The sequence below is a fragment of the Pezoporus occidentalis genome, unplaced genomic scaffold, assembly GCF_034315485.1.
Source record: "Pezoporus occidentalis ecotype Australia unplaced genomic scaffold, CSIRO_AGI_Poc_V1 ctg453, whole genome shotgun sequence".
Taxonomy (NCBI): Eukaryota; Metazoa; Chordata; class Aves; order Psittaciformes; family Psittacidae; genus Pezoporus; species Pezoporus occidentalis.
In genome coordinates, this window is record NW_026915784.1 from 66166 (window position 1) to 80000 (window position 13835).

Here is a 13835-nt window from a genome sequence, read left to right on the forward strand (position 1 = left end):
TTCAGGGGAGATAGCCAGGGCCGGCAAAGTGGAGGTGTCGCACTGCACTAAAGGGAGAGGTTTGATTGTACAACCCTTACAGTTAGTGATGATGTGTTTGTGAGCCTCTGGGTGAGGATTAAGGGGATGGAAAACAAAGGAAATATTGTAGTGGGTGTCTACTAACAATTGCTCAGCCAGGATGTAAGCACTGATGAGTTATTCAGTAGACAATTATGAAAAAGTTCTGGATGGGTAGCCTTTGTCCTTGTAGGAGATTTCAGCGTCCCAGACATGAACTAGGAATATCATACTGCTGTGACAAGCAGGTCTTGGAAATTCTTGTTACAGTAAGGAAGACCCAAGCAACTACAGACCTGTTAGTCTAACTGCTGCTCTTGGAAATATTGTAGAGAGCATTATACTGGGTGCTACTGAAAGGCATTTAAAGAACAATGCAGTCATCAGGCACAGTCAACCTGGGTTACCTCTCCTCAAGGAAGAGTTCAGTTTAACTAATTTGGTATCGTTCAATACAAGGTCGCCTGCCTGGTGGATGAAGGGAAGGCCGTGGATACAATTTTTCTGGATTTTAGTGAGGCTTTTGATACTGTCCCTCTCAGCATCCTTTTGGACAAGTTGTCCAACTGTGTGATGAGCAGGTTCACAGTGCACTGGGTGAAGAACTGGCTAATTGACAGGGCTCAAAGGGTTATAGTGAGTGGGGTTACATCTGGCTGGTCACCAGCAGTTTTCCTCAGGGGTCAATCTAGGGCCAGTTCTGTTTGGCATCTTTATCAATGATCTGGATGCAGGAGATGAATGCACCATTAGCAAGTTTGCTGATGGTACCAAACTGGGAGGTGCTTTTGACTTTCTTGAGGGACAAAATGCCTTGCAGGGGGATCTACATAGACTGGAGCATTGGACAGTCCTTAATGACATGAAATTTTACAAGTCCAAGTGCCAGATTCTGCACCTGGGGTGGAGTAATTCCAGGCACAAGTATAGACTGGGAGAGGAGTGGCTGGAGAACAGCCCTGCAGAACCACGTCTGTGGGTGCTGGCTGACAGCAGGCTCAAGGTGAGTCAACAATGTGTCCTGACAGCCAAGAGGGCAAACCACATCCTGGGGTGTGTCAAACACAGCATACCAGCCAGTAAGGCAGTTGGACTAGATGATTGTTTTACTAGATGATTGTTGTTAGTACTGTTCTAAGCCTCTTCTGCCTACAGTATTGTTACTTATCTATGAAGAGGCAGAGATGTTTTCAGTCACTTGAGCCCTAGGTACACAGTGCCATAGTGTGGACTTATGCCAACCTGGTTCCTGTGGTAGGGATGGTGAAACCACATTTAATAAGCATGTGGAAGTCAAAGGACGCCCAGCCTGCTCCGAATTATTTAAACATAACATGAAATGACCCAAGGAAATCAGGTACTTTGTCCCCCTACACTTCAGTAAACCAGGCTTGGTACTTCAGCTGGTTACTGCCTCTTCAAAGCTCTTAGAATTTGTGTTGTCAGAGTGATAGTGTAAAACTCAGTCTGGGTCATGACTTACAAGCAATGTAAAGCCTTGGTGCAGCAGCACAGATACTGGGTTTTTTGTCTTTCCACTGTGTGTTCAGTGGTTTATACTGTTTCGTTTGGGGTTTTAGGACATTTAATCAAACTGTTGGAACTTACGAGGAGCTTCAAACTTACCTGGAAGGTTATGTGGCTAATCTGACCCGTGCTGATGAAAAGCGACATGCAAAGTAAGTCAGATCATTTGTTAGGCACATCTTCAGTAGGTAATCATAAAAAAGAGTGATAGATATGTAGGTAAAATCATGGATGGTAGTTGATAGAGATGGGGCCCTAGGAATGAAAGTAATCAATATAATAATAACTGGATATGCTTATGGAGTCCAATAATTTATTTCTTTTCCAAAACAAAAATTGCGTACAATCTCAGTCTATTGACTGTAAACCAAGAATTCACTCTATCCCATGAAAACTGAGCACAGAAAAGAAGTGAAAACGTGCTCAAATAATTTCTTGCATTTTGATTGTAAATTCTTTGGCTGGCAAAACCCCTAAAGGCCAACTCCCAATGAAGTTAAAGAAACTGTGTTACTGTACAAAAGACTAATTGCCATTTCAAATAGAAATAAGCAGACATAAAAGAAGCCATTTATTTTTAATGTTTCAGTGTAGCACCGGTGCTTTTAAAGAGTTCCCTTTTGTAGCTCTGGACTGCATTTGCAGTTTTATCTGCCTCTGAGTTCAACCTGAGCACTACTGGGATATTAGCAGAGTATGATTTTCTTCTACTTACAGATGTAGCTGCACTTTTATTTCTGATCATTCTACTGGAACTGGTACACACTCCTTCAGAAATTGGTTCTCCAACTTGGAGTGCCTCAAGTTTTGTAGCTGACTGTAATTAGGAACCTAATCAGCCTAATCAACCTAATCTTGATAAAAATACCATTGATTGTACTCAGTGAACTTCAGTAGCATTTTGTTTCTAATTTACTTCAATAGAATGTCCAGAGAGAAAGTGCTTCTGCATAAAACAAAATTAAGTTCTGTGAAGAATTAAGAAGGTTTTTCTTTTATTTTTTATAGGAGTATTAGAGTACTGTGATACAGGTTGCTGGCGAGGAAAGCACTAACCTATGTTATTTCTCTTAATGCAGAGGAAGATCCTTCTGCGGACAGTTGGCCAAAGACGTGTCTTTGGAGATGATAGAGCTGAAGGAAAAAGTAGCCCAGTTCCCTCCTTCCCCGTTCCAGAATTTAGAAGTTATCACAACTCTGGGTGTTGGTGGGTTCGGAAGGGTTGAGCTTGTAAGGGTTTGTTTTAAACATATTCAAGTAGTTCTCTGTCTTAATGATTAACTGCTGAAAAATATGAAAGATTTTAATATTCTGAATACTTGGGCCTCTCAGACAGAGGTAATTCTGTATAAAGCAATTCATAGTTTAGAAACACTTTGTGGACTTCGGTGTTCAAAGGAAAAAAAAATCCATTCTTGCATGCCTTCATCTCGTGCTCTTAGAAGTATCTTCCTGGTCATTAGACATATATTCATCAGGTTTTGTGTGTGGAGTTTTCAGATGTGCCTACCTGCATTGTGTTCCCTGAATTGCAAGTCTTTTCCCAAGATGCTGTCTGGACCTGAAATAATCTCCAGCATGACATAGTCTGTGCTGTTAGGATTACTTTGGTATGCCCCACAGCAACTATAACCAGTGTAATCTAGCTTCTGAGGTGCATTGACTTTGAAATTTCCAACAATTTGTACTGGCCCTTTTGAGTGGTATTCAACAGCATGAACAACTGTGTTTCTAGGATGTAAAGAGCCTAATTACACTAAATTCGTAGATTCAACTCTCTTCTGGCTGAGTAGCAAACTCAGGGGAGAGCATGAAGAAAAACTCTTCTTCTGCAGGCTGCTGAAAGTAACAGTAAATTAAAGGAGACTGTGATTTTAGTGAAGTCAATAATCCTTTACAGTAGTTAGACCATCAATCATTTTATTGTGATTCATGCTTCACAAAACAAATTTCCACATTGATTGACTGCCAGCTTGGAAATTCTACAGCATCACCTGAATGGGAAGCTAAGACTTGAATTCTCACCCAGTTGAAGAACATTGATAGCTGTTTCTTTGGATTTCTGGAAGCCCCGTTTTAACTTCCGTCTTTTTATTGCATACTGGATAATATTTCAGTATAACACAAAATTATTTGTAAATGTTCTCCATAAACTGCCTCTACTTTTTGTTCTTTTGTATTATGCTACTGTTTAGAAATCTTAAATTGAAATTAGGAGCTTTAAAATGTAGCACCTATCCAAACTGCTGCTATTTTGTATACATAAAATGACCGCAGAGATTATTTCAGTTTACAAGTGGCCACTGGGACACTAAAAAGATTTGATGCTTGACTTGACTTAAAATCATACAGAACAGTTTTGTAGAAAATCTGGCATTTGTCCCTCATTACAGTCATCAATTCCAGTCCTATGCTGTGGTGAAAAAGATGGATATCACTGTATCTATTGAGAACAGATCGGTAAAACATCCTTTCTTTGTCTCAATGTACTCATCATTTTTATTCACAGGTTAAAGTGAAAAATGAGAGCATGGCTTTTGCTATGAAGCGTATAAAGAAGAAACACGTAGTGGACACCAAACAACAAGAACATATCTATTCTGAGAAGAAAATCCTCGAGCAGATATGTTCTCCATTCATTGTCAAGTAAGTTGAACATAAGATTCCCGTGAAAGCTGACCCCCAGTTGACCCATGGGGCAGCGTTATTAAGAATGAGGGTTGGCATATCTGAGTTCTGGAGAAGAGACATTGAAGCCTTGTGTTTTATTTTGCTTTTCCTAAATTGCTGCTATTTGTCTTTACAGACTATATCGCACATTCAAAGATAGTAAGTATGTGTACATGCTACTGGAGGCTTGTCTTGGAGGGGAATTGTGGAGCTTGCTGAGAGACAGGTAATGGCAAATGAAGTGGAATTTTGTCCTTTAAAATCACCAGTCAGCTCCATATGTGTACTGTATTCAAGGGCTGATAAAAAGACATTTAGTTCAGCTTTCAACTATATGAATGACGTACTGAATGTCAGTGCAAAAAAAAGCTGTTAATGTTCTGGGTGTATGTATGTTATCTCGTTAATGAGCGGGGCCTTTTTAGAAGTTACTGGTCTGCAAGGATAGTGATTATTTCTGTTCCAGAGGCAGCTTTGATGAAGCCACTACGAAGTTCTGTGTTGGGTGTGTGACAGAGGCTTTTGACTATCTTCATCACATAGGGATTATCTACAGAGACCTGAAGCCAGAAAATTTAATTTTGGATGCTGAAGGATATATAAAACTGGTAAGATGTAATCCTTTTGTAATGTTATCCTTTTGTGCCTGTAACCTGTTCCCTTGCAGAGGGATATAAATAGGTACCATGTAATTACAGTATGAGGATCCCGGAGTTTAATAACCCTTATACTTCATTGGAAAAGAGGGCAGGCTACTCATTGCACGGTAAGAAACAAAGGCATTGCAAGCCATAGACAAATGGGATTTGCAGCCTCCGAGGGCTCTTGCCACAGCATAAACAGCAAAAGTAATTTCTCCGAGCAGCCAATCTTACCGTAAAGGCAGGAACCACATTTCCCAGGTGCAGAATCACCTTCCTGTCCAGCCTTAAGTAATCACAGGTTCCACCATGGAAAGTGCAAAGAGAATACTCTTCAAAGAGCTTGAAATATCCACTCTGAGGATAATGAACCATTTTCCATGGGCTGTAAATCATGAGTCCTCAAGGAAAGCATAGATTGTTCTATCCAAAAGAAAAACAATTCAGGAAATTACCCATGAGAATAAATGAATCTGTTCTATAACATTCAGTAAACCAGTGGAATTACTTCTTTCTCCTTCACAACACTGTGTAATTGCTTTAGCTGTACACTGGCAATTCTTGAGATCTTTTCAGGAGGTGAGGAAGCAATTAAGACCTAAGGTTTCCCAGTGCAAAACACCTCTGCATTATGCAGCATATGTTGATTTTGATCAGGTTGATTTTGGATTTGCAAAGAAGATTGGATCAGGGCAGAAAACCTGGACGTTTTGTGGAACCCCTGAGTATGTTGCCCCTGAAGTCATTCTGAGTAAGGGCCATGACTTCAGTGTGGATTTTTGGTCCCTTGGGATTCTTGTGTATGAACTTCTTACTGGCAGGTAAGTGCCTCCTATTCCAAGTTTTTACCTCACTTGCTTGTTTTTAGAATTTTTTTCTAATTTATTTATTTTAAAAATAAACAGTTTAGGGTTTTTCCCATCAGCAAACAGAAATGACTTGCAAAATACTTCTTATTGCCTCTTATGCATGTTTTCCATCGTTTCAGAAACACCACAAAGCGTAGGACATATTCTCAATTCTGGTTTACCCATCCAAGGAAGGAGGCAGACAATGGCTATAAGTGGCTGGTGTATAGTTCCTTTACCTGATGATGCTTCCTGTGAGGAACAGCTGACAGCAGGCTGTTCTTTTCCCTGTTAGTGGATGATGGGATACAGTGGGGTTGATGAACTATAAGCAGGGCTCATTCTTTGCCTCCATACAACTTCCATGTCAACTCCTTATGAACGTTCAGCAGTAGTACAACATGAAGCTTCTCTGAGTTAGGCTGGCAGTCTGTCTCAGAGGGACACATATAATCATGCATTTTCCCTGGTACCTACAGGCAGCTTTTCAGCTTCAAACCTTTCTAATATCTTAAACAGACTGAAAGGCTGTAGGCTGTAAAACTAGGGAGGTGGGGGTTTTCCATGTTCTCAAACATATGCTTTGATGAGAAATGGCCACATCTGCTCTTGCCAGCCATCCCGTTTATCAGTGTTGCTTTCTTTTTCTAGCCCACCATTCTCTGGGGCAGATCAAATGATGACATATAATTTGATTCTCAAAGGCATTGAAAAGCTGGATTTTCCTAAGGTAATAACAAGGCGGCCTGAGGATTTGATCCGCAGACTCTGCAGGTAGGAGGTGCACTTTGTGGCAGAGCCTGAGTATAGATAGATGGAATGATTTAAGATCCAGTCTAGACTGTTGAATTCCTGACAATTTCATTTACAATTGTTCTGGTGCCTAGCATAGGCTGTTCTGATTATATTCAGTGCACTTGCACGTCTCTGACTGTGTGTCACACCTCATAGTCTGCAGACGTAGGCTCTGGGCTTTCTCTGTACCTGTGAATTATTTTTGAAACATATCTTAGGGGAAAGTTGTTAAGTCTGGGCTGAGGAAAGAGATAAAGAATTTAACTTTATTATCAAACACTGTGTTTTGAAAATTGCTCCCAAAATGACTTAGGCATGTAACTGCTTCAGAAAGGGTAGGATGCTTAAAAGACTGACTTAAGCCTGCTTGAAAATGTGCAAAAAGGTGGTATTTCAAAAGAGACAGCATAAAGCAGAAGCATTAGTGTATAGCAGCATGCATAACCTGTGGCTGGCAGTACCACTGACTTTGAACCCCCAGCTTCAGTGGAATTTCATCCATGGCACAAGAAACAGTATACACCATGGTTATGCAGTGGGATTGAAAGGATCTTTGTAACTGCCAATTTTGGTCTGCATCCTTTGTAACTGATGACCAGACCTACTGGCCAAGAAAAAGGAGTTGAGCAACTAAAATTCAACCAGTTGATTACTCACTGTGCTGCTCACAGTGTAGTGACACCACTGTGGCTTCCTGGAAGGTTTCTCCATCCTCAAAAGAAAGGAGTGCTGAGCAACACCTCATTAAGTTTCCTCATAAGACCACATGTTGTGTGCAAGCTTCGTCCCTGTGTAACTTAAATGCAAGCAGTTAGGACCTATAAATGCTCTTAAAAAAAAAAAAAATAAAAGAGAATACTTTAAAAAATAATCCTTATTCTTTTTTAAGGCAAAACCCTACAGAAAGATTAGGCAACCTGAGGAATGGAATTAATGACATTAAGAAGCATAGGTAAGTGAAAGAGGCTGCCAAGAAAATTTGGGGTTTAATTTGTCCAGTGAACCCATAAAGCTCCAGGCAGATTGCATCAGAGCGATCTCTGTTGCTATTGAGTGTATCTGTGACTAGGGCAGGCAACAATATAAATCCTCAGCATGATTATCTGAAACATCTTGTTATTTACTGGCTTTGTTGTGGGCTGTCCATGTAGGAGTTTAACTCAGTTCTCAGAGAAATTGATGCCAGTTCAGCATCTTTCAGACCTCCTAATAGTTGCTTTTGAAGAATGGCAGTTAAGAGTTCTGGAGTAATATTAGGGTTTCGTCTTCTTTCTTCTAATGAGGAAACCCCTCTTTGGATTAAACATTTCCTGCTTTTTCTTTTTATATGAGTTGTTTCTAAGCCCTGCCATTTGTGCTTGGTAAAAGAAGTGCTTTGTCTTTTCTACTTGTCTCCTCTCATACTGTTAAAAGAGGGTGGTAATCCAAAGGGGTGCATATCTTTGCATGGCTGTGCTTACGCGTATATTAACCTGCCTGTCATTTTGGCACCTCTATGCAGAGGAGATGCAATGCACCTAGTGGTCCTGAAGCTCCCCCTGCTACCACTCCCTTGTATGACAATGACAGTGCTCAAGTTTCCTCTTTTCAACAACTGTGTTATCACATGGGCAGAAGTTGTAATGAAAAAAAAGTCTTATAGCCCTTGTTCACATGTTTTTCAGCTGTTAACAGTATAGTGACAGAAAACAATCTTTCTCTTGGTCTCTCCCTGTCTCTCATTTCTTTTTAATCAGGTGGTTGAGTGGTTTTAACTGGGATGGTCTGAAAGTGAGGAAATTAATATCACCTTTAAAAAGAGAGGTATTGGCTTTGACTTTCAATATCATAATGTTTTAACTAACATAAAGGTGCTTCTCTACAAAGAAACAACTGATGGTGACAGCGAAATTTCCCAGAGGTGCATTTGAATTATTATAGCTCAACATTTTTAGTGGAATGAAAGAGAGACAGCAAGTGATACATCAATTAAATAATGGAAATATTATTCTGCCTGTGTACTTTGCATTAGATTTTCACCATTACTAGAATAAATAGTGTCTGGTCAGAAACAAATACTGAAAAGAGCTGTTTTCCTCAGTAGTGGACACATTATTAAAATGCACTGTTCACATTACTGTGCAGAGTGAAAATTCCTGTATTCTCTTATTATCAAGTTACAGCACATCATTGAATAAGCTTCCTATTTTAAACAGCCAGTTTCTCTGTGCCCTAAAATGAAAAAAAGATTGAGGGTGAAGAATTCAAAACTCACTTTGAATACAATTTGAAACAAAAAATAATTCCGAAGTCTGCTTTCAGCAGCTACCCCATGGGTGTTGATTTGGTCTTAAAACAAATCTGAATCAAAATTGTATGCAGTGTGGCCAATTTTCTTACTGACTTTATAGGGCTGTGGGCAAAATCTAGGATCTGGTAGTATTTGGGGAGTGGTTCTGTGTAAGGGTGCTAATGCCATTGTTCTGTTGTACAATTCCATTACTGGTGGTTTAGAATGAGGAATTGCATCCGTTGACAGAAATCATCCATAGCCTTTAATTCTGCCACTGGTAGCAATAATGCATAATCAACGGGGAGTATTTTCAAAAGTTACTTTCTGAAACAAAGTTCTGTTTGTGTTTTTAATGTCCTAGTTGTCTGGACCAACTGATTACAGCTACTTTGACAGCTATCCACCTGAAGAGGGAACCCCTCCAGATGAACTTTCAGGCTGGGACAAGGATTTCTGACGTTTTCTTCTTCCAGGGTATTTATAGGAACTCATAGGCACCAGTTCTAAAACTGCTCTCGTTTCTTGCTTAAAATGCAATTACTCGAGGTTTGTAACAAACAAAATATTCCTTGAAGGACATAAAACAGTACAGCAGAACTTGCTTGGATAGTGTAACAAAATCCGTGTGCATCTCTTTGTAAGAAGGGCATGCATTCAGTCCGCAGTTGTAACCTGAAGGTTTTTTGATACACACCGTTTCTGTGAACATTTTCAGACACTATGGATCAGAGGTATGGTTTTGTCACTGGAATTACCACTAGCTAATATTTTGATATTAACAAGGTTACCATATGTCTTTATTTTGAATGGAGAGGATGAGTATTGGAAGCAGATAACTCTGTGGCAATTGCCAGCAGCTGACAGGCATGTATTTTTCACTTTATCTTACATCTGCTGTGTGTTTTGCTTTTTCCCATAATGGCCAATATTGCATTGATCCAGAAACATGTAGAAAAGAGACTTCTACTGCAAGGTTGATTTGGTCTGCTGCTGCAGCTTAAAGGGTCCAGCTGTGGAAGCTGCCTCTCAGTCTAGTTTTGCACCAGGTTGAATGTATGAGTAATGTTAAATGAAGATACGGTGAGAAACAAGGTATATATATATGACAGAAGTTTCCTGGAGAAGCAGACTGTGGTATGTTTTTCCCTCACTGCTTCAAAAAGCCATGTCTATTTCTCAGGACTTATCCAAGCCGGGCAATTGAGGAACTGCCATAGGGGTTCCATGGTTTGTTCATTAGTTACAGTTAGCTTTTACTGCTGGGTGGCCATTGCTTTGACAGCAAATCAGTTTTTTATATAACATTCAGTGAACTAAAGGCAGTGGAATAGTCTCAATTTAATTCAATGAAGGTCGGATTTAGCCCTGTTTTGTTTCCCTGCCTGGTTGTAAACTGCTGTGGAAACTTGCAGCCAGCAAAACCTGTGCAAAATGGTCATCAGCATACAGTCCGACAGGGAGGAGCAGAGGCTGTAAGCTGGGACTGCAGGTCCTTTAAACACTTGCAACTAACTCTGTTGAAGAAGAACCAAGTTCTTTTCAGGATTTAGACACGCACTAGACCTTAGGTATGTGTGTTTCTCTGTGTCTGTCTTTCTCTCATAAATATTTTCATTAGAGTGAAAATAATGTGTCAGTTTTATAAAAAGCCTTTACATGTATTTTTCCATTGAACTTATTAGGTAGCTTGCTTCTACATATACATAAAATTGTTGTGTGTATACTTGTATTTCTTTTTTAAGTGAAGAAGTGGCCATATGATCAGTTCAATGCAGTTAGCATTAAGTCTGTGTAGCTGTAGGGTATGTTTTCTTTATAAAGCTTGTTTAATTTGCAGTGTGTACAGAAAAGAAAAGGAAGCTTACAGTGCAAAGGGCAGGACATCAGTTTTTTACAATCTCATTCCATACTGCAGTCTGGATTCTTAGCCCTGAATTATACTTCTTGTCCATATGATTCTGAAGAGACTGAGGCAGAAAAGATTACTCTGGCGAGAGAATCACTGATGTGATTTCCTGCAGCATGTACCCCATTATGTTTTCCCAGTGGATGTTGAGAAAATTAATGTATAAGAAGCTACAATAAATGAGGTTCAGTTTTGTATTTATGCAGACTTCCCATGTGCTTTTGATTAATTTTGTTTCTGGCATGTGTGCAGTTGACTGAGATGAAGTCTTCCAGAAACAGAAATAGAGGCGGATACAGCTGGTACAGGCTAAACGTTCTTTGACCTAACCTAAACTGTCTTTGACAGATGTACTTCAGATTTCAACTTGGCACCAGTGGAGTTACGCTGTTGTAAAACAAGGACAAATAAGCAATTCAGGCTCAAGTAGTTTCACAGTACTGATTATGGAGAATTGAATGGACAGTTATGATGACGATGATCAGATTATGCTTATTGTTGTTTTTTCTAATTTAAGGTCAGTGAAAAACAGATTTTGACGTTCAGGTTTTAGGCATGTTACGGCTATGTTAGTAATTGAGTTCTGCCCTTGGAATGCTTATCTGTGTTTTGCCTTTCTGTCTCATCAGCTTTGCTTTTATTGTGTGACTGCCTCAGAAACTCAGCTATAGCTGCTCTTTCAGGCCTTAAGAAGGGTGATAAGGGGTTTTGAGCACCTCCCATATGAAGTCAGGCTGAGAAAGTTGGGGCTGTTGAGCCTGGAGAAGAGAATCTGCATGGAGACCTCATAGCAGCCTTCCAGTATCTAAAGGGGGCCTACAGGGATACTGAAGAGGGACTATTCGTTAGGGAATTTAGTGGTAGGACAAGGGGTAATGGGTTCAAAATTAAACAAGGGAAGTTCAGGTTAGATATAAGGAAGAATTCTTGTTCTTTACTGTGAGGGTGGTGAGGCACTGGAGTGGGTTGCCCAAGGAAGTGGTAAATGCTTCACTCCTGGCAATGTTCAAGGGCAGGTTGGACAGAGCCTTGGGTAACATGGTCTAGAGTGAGGCTGGAACTAGATGGTCTTAAGGTCCTTTCCAACCCTAACCATTCTATTATTCCATGAATGCATCATCTGTTAACAGAAAGGGGAAGAAGTAACCTCAGTGCCCCAGATGTTTGAATTCATACTTAAAGGGGTGCAGGGTAGATGTTAGTGTAAGCGTGCAAGATTTTTGCACAGAATGAGAGGAAACAGCTGTCCTCACATTTAAAGAATCTCTGTGATTTCAGGCAGGATTCAGTAGGTCTCACTTGCAATGAAAAAGCATCTAAGATCCCTTTCTCCTCCCACTACTCAACAAGCGATAGAATCATAGAATCCTAGAATAGTTAGGGTTGGAAAGGACCTTAAGATCATCAAGTTCCAACCCCCCTGCCATGGGCAGGGACATCTCACACTAAACCATCTTACCCAAGGCTTCATCCAACCTGGCCTTAAACACTGCCAGGGATGGAGCATTCACAACCTCTCTGGGCAACCCATTCCAGTGCCTCACCACCCTAACAGGAAAGAATTTCCTCCTTATATCCAATCTAAACTTCCTCTGTTTAAGTTTGAACCCATTACCCCTTGTCCTACCACTACAGTCCCTAATAATCCCTATAGCATCCCTATAGGCCCCCTTCAGATACTGGAAGGCTGCTATGAGGTCTCCACGCAGCCTGCTCTTCTCCAGGTTGAACAGCCCCAACTTTCTCAGCCTGTCTTCATACGGGAGGTGCTCCAGTCCCCTGATCATCCTCGTGGCCCTTCTCTGGACTTGTTCCAACAGCTCCATGTCCTTTTGATGTTGAGAACACCAGAACTGCACACAATACTCCAGGTGAGGTCTCACAAGAGCAGAGTAAAGGGGCAGGATCACCTCCTTCGAACTGCTGGTCACGGTCCTCTTGATGCAGCCCAGCATACGGTTGGCTTTCTGGGCTGTGAGCACACACTGAAGCTGGCTCATGTTCATTTTCTCATCAACCAACACCCCCAAGTCCTTCTCCACAGGGCTGCTCTGAATCTCTTCTTTGCCCAACCTGTAGCTGTGCCTGGGATTGCTCCAACCCAGGTGTATGACCTTGCACTTGCCATGGTTAAACTTCATGAGGTTGGCATCGGTTCACCTCACAAGCGTGTCGAGGTCCCTCTGGATGGCATTCCTTCCCTCCAGGGTACCAACTGAACCACACAGCTTGGTGTCATCGGCAAACTTGCTGAGGGCGCACTCAATCCCACTGTCCATGTCAGCGACAAAGATTCTAAACAAGACCGGTCCCAGCACCGATCCCTGAGGGACACCACTCGTTACTGGTCTCCAGCCAGACATTGAGCCATTGACCACAACTCTTTGTGTGCAGCCATCCAGCCAGTTCTTTATCCACTGAGTGGTCCATCCATCAAATTGATGTCTCTCCAATTTAGAGACAAGGATGTCATGTGGGACAGTGTCGAACGCTTTACACAAGTCCAGGTAGATGACATCCACTGCTCTACCCCTGTCCATCAGTTCTGTAGCCCCATCATAGAAGGCCACCAAATTGGTCAGGCAGGATTTCCCCTTAGTGAAAGCCATGCTGGCTGTCACCAAGCACCTTGTTGATTTTCATGTGCCTTAGCATGCCTTCCAGGAGAATCTGCTCCAGGATTTTGGCAGGCACAGAGGTGAGACTGACTGCTCTGTAGTTCCTTGGGTCATCCGTTTTCCCCTTCTTGAAAATGGGGGTTATATTTCCCTTTTTTCCGATCGTTGGGAACTTCACCTGACTGCCATGATTTTTCAAATATGATGGACAGTAGCTTAGCAACTTCATTCACCAGCTCCTTCAGGACCCACAGATGGATTTCATAAAAGACTATGACAACTGCTCAACAGTAGACAAAATGTTTTCTAAATCAGAATAGTCCAAGATACAGAAAACTGTTCCTTTACTTTTGTGCTTACCATTATCCCCACTGAGTCACCCAAGCCCATGCAATTCCTTGGCCATTAAAGTTCTGAGCATTATTACATGCTTTGATGCAGAGCTAAGTATGAGACTTGTTCTGTGCAGTGCCCAGCAACATCTTGCAAAACTCAGAG

At 41.2% G+C, this 13835-nt stretch overlaps 1 protein-coding gene across 9 annotated transcripts in view; it reads left to right on the forward strand.

Moving 5' to 3' along the window:
• Positions 1-10920, forward strand: part of PRKG2 (protein kinase cGMP-dependent 2) — a 30549-nt gene extending 19629 nt beyond the window's left edge. For 2 of the 9 annotated variants that reach the window (XM_062635449.1, XM_062635447.1), the window contains 10 exons: positions 1641-1739; positions 2667-2817; positions 4097-4233; positions 4394-4483; positions 4724-4865; positions 5556-5719; positions 6398-6520; positions 7431-7493; positions 8278-8344; positions 9175-10920. In XM_062635449.1, coding sequence (XP_062491433.1) covers positions 1641-1739; positions 2667-2817; positions 4097-4233; positions 4394-4483; positions 4724-4865; positions 5556-5719; positions 6398-6520; positions 7431-7493; positions 8278-8344; positions 9175-9270 — 1132 coding nt within the window. In that variant the 3' untranslated portion in view covers positions 9271-10920. Of the gene's footprint in view, positions 1-1640; positions 1740-2666; positions 2818-2845; positions 3225-4096; positions 4234-4393; positions 4484-4723; positions 4866-5555; positions 5720-6397; positions 6521-7430; positions 7494-7873; positions 8248-8277; positions 8345-9174 lie in introns of those variants that run through there. The other 7 variants (XR_009967907.1, XM_062635451.1, XM_062635450.1 and 4 more) reach the window with 7 other exon arrangements.
• Positions 10921-13835: the final 2915 nt, after the last annotated feature.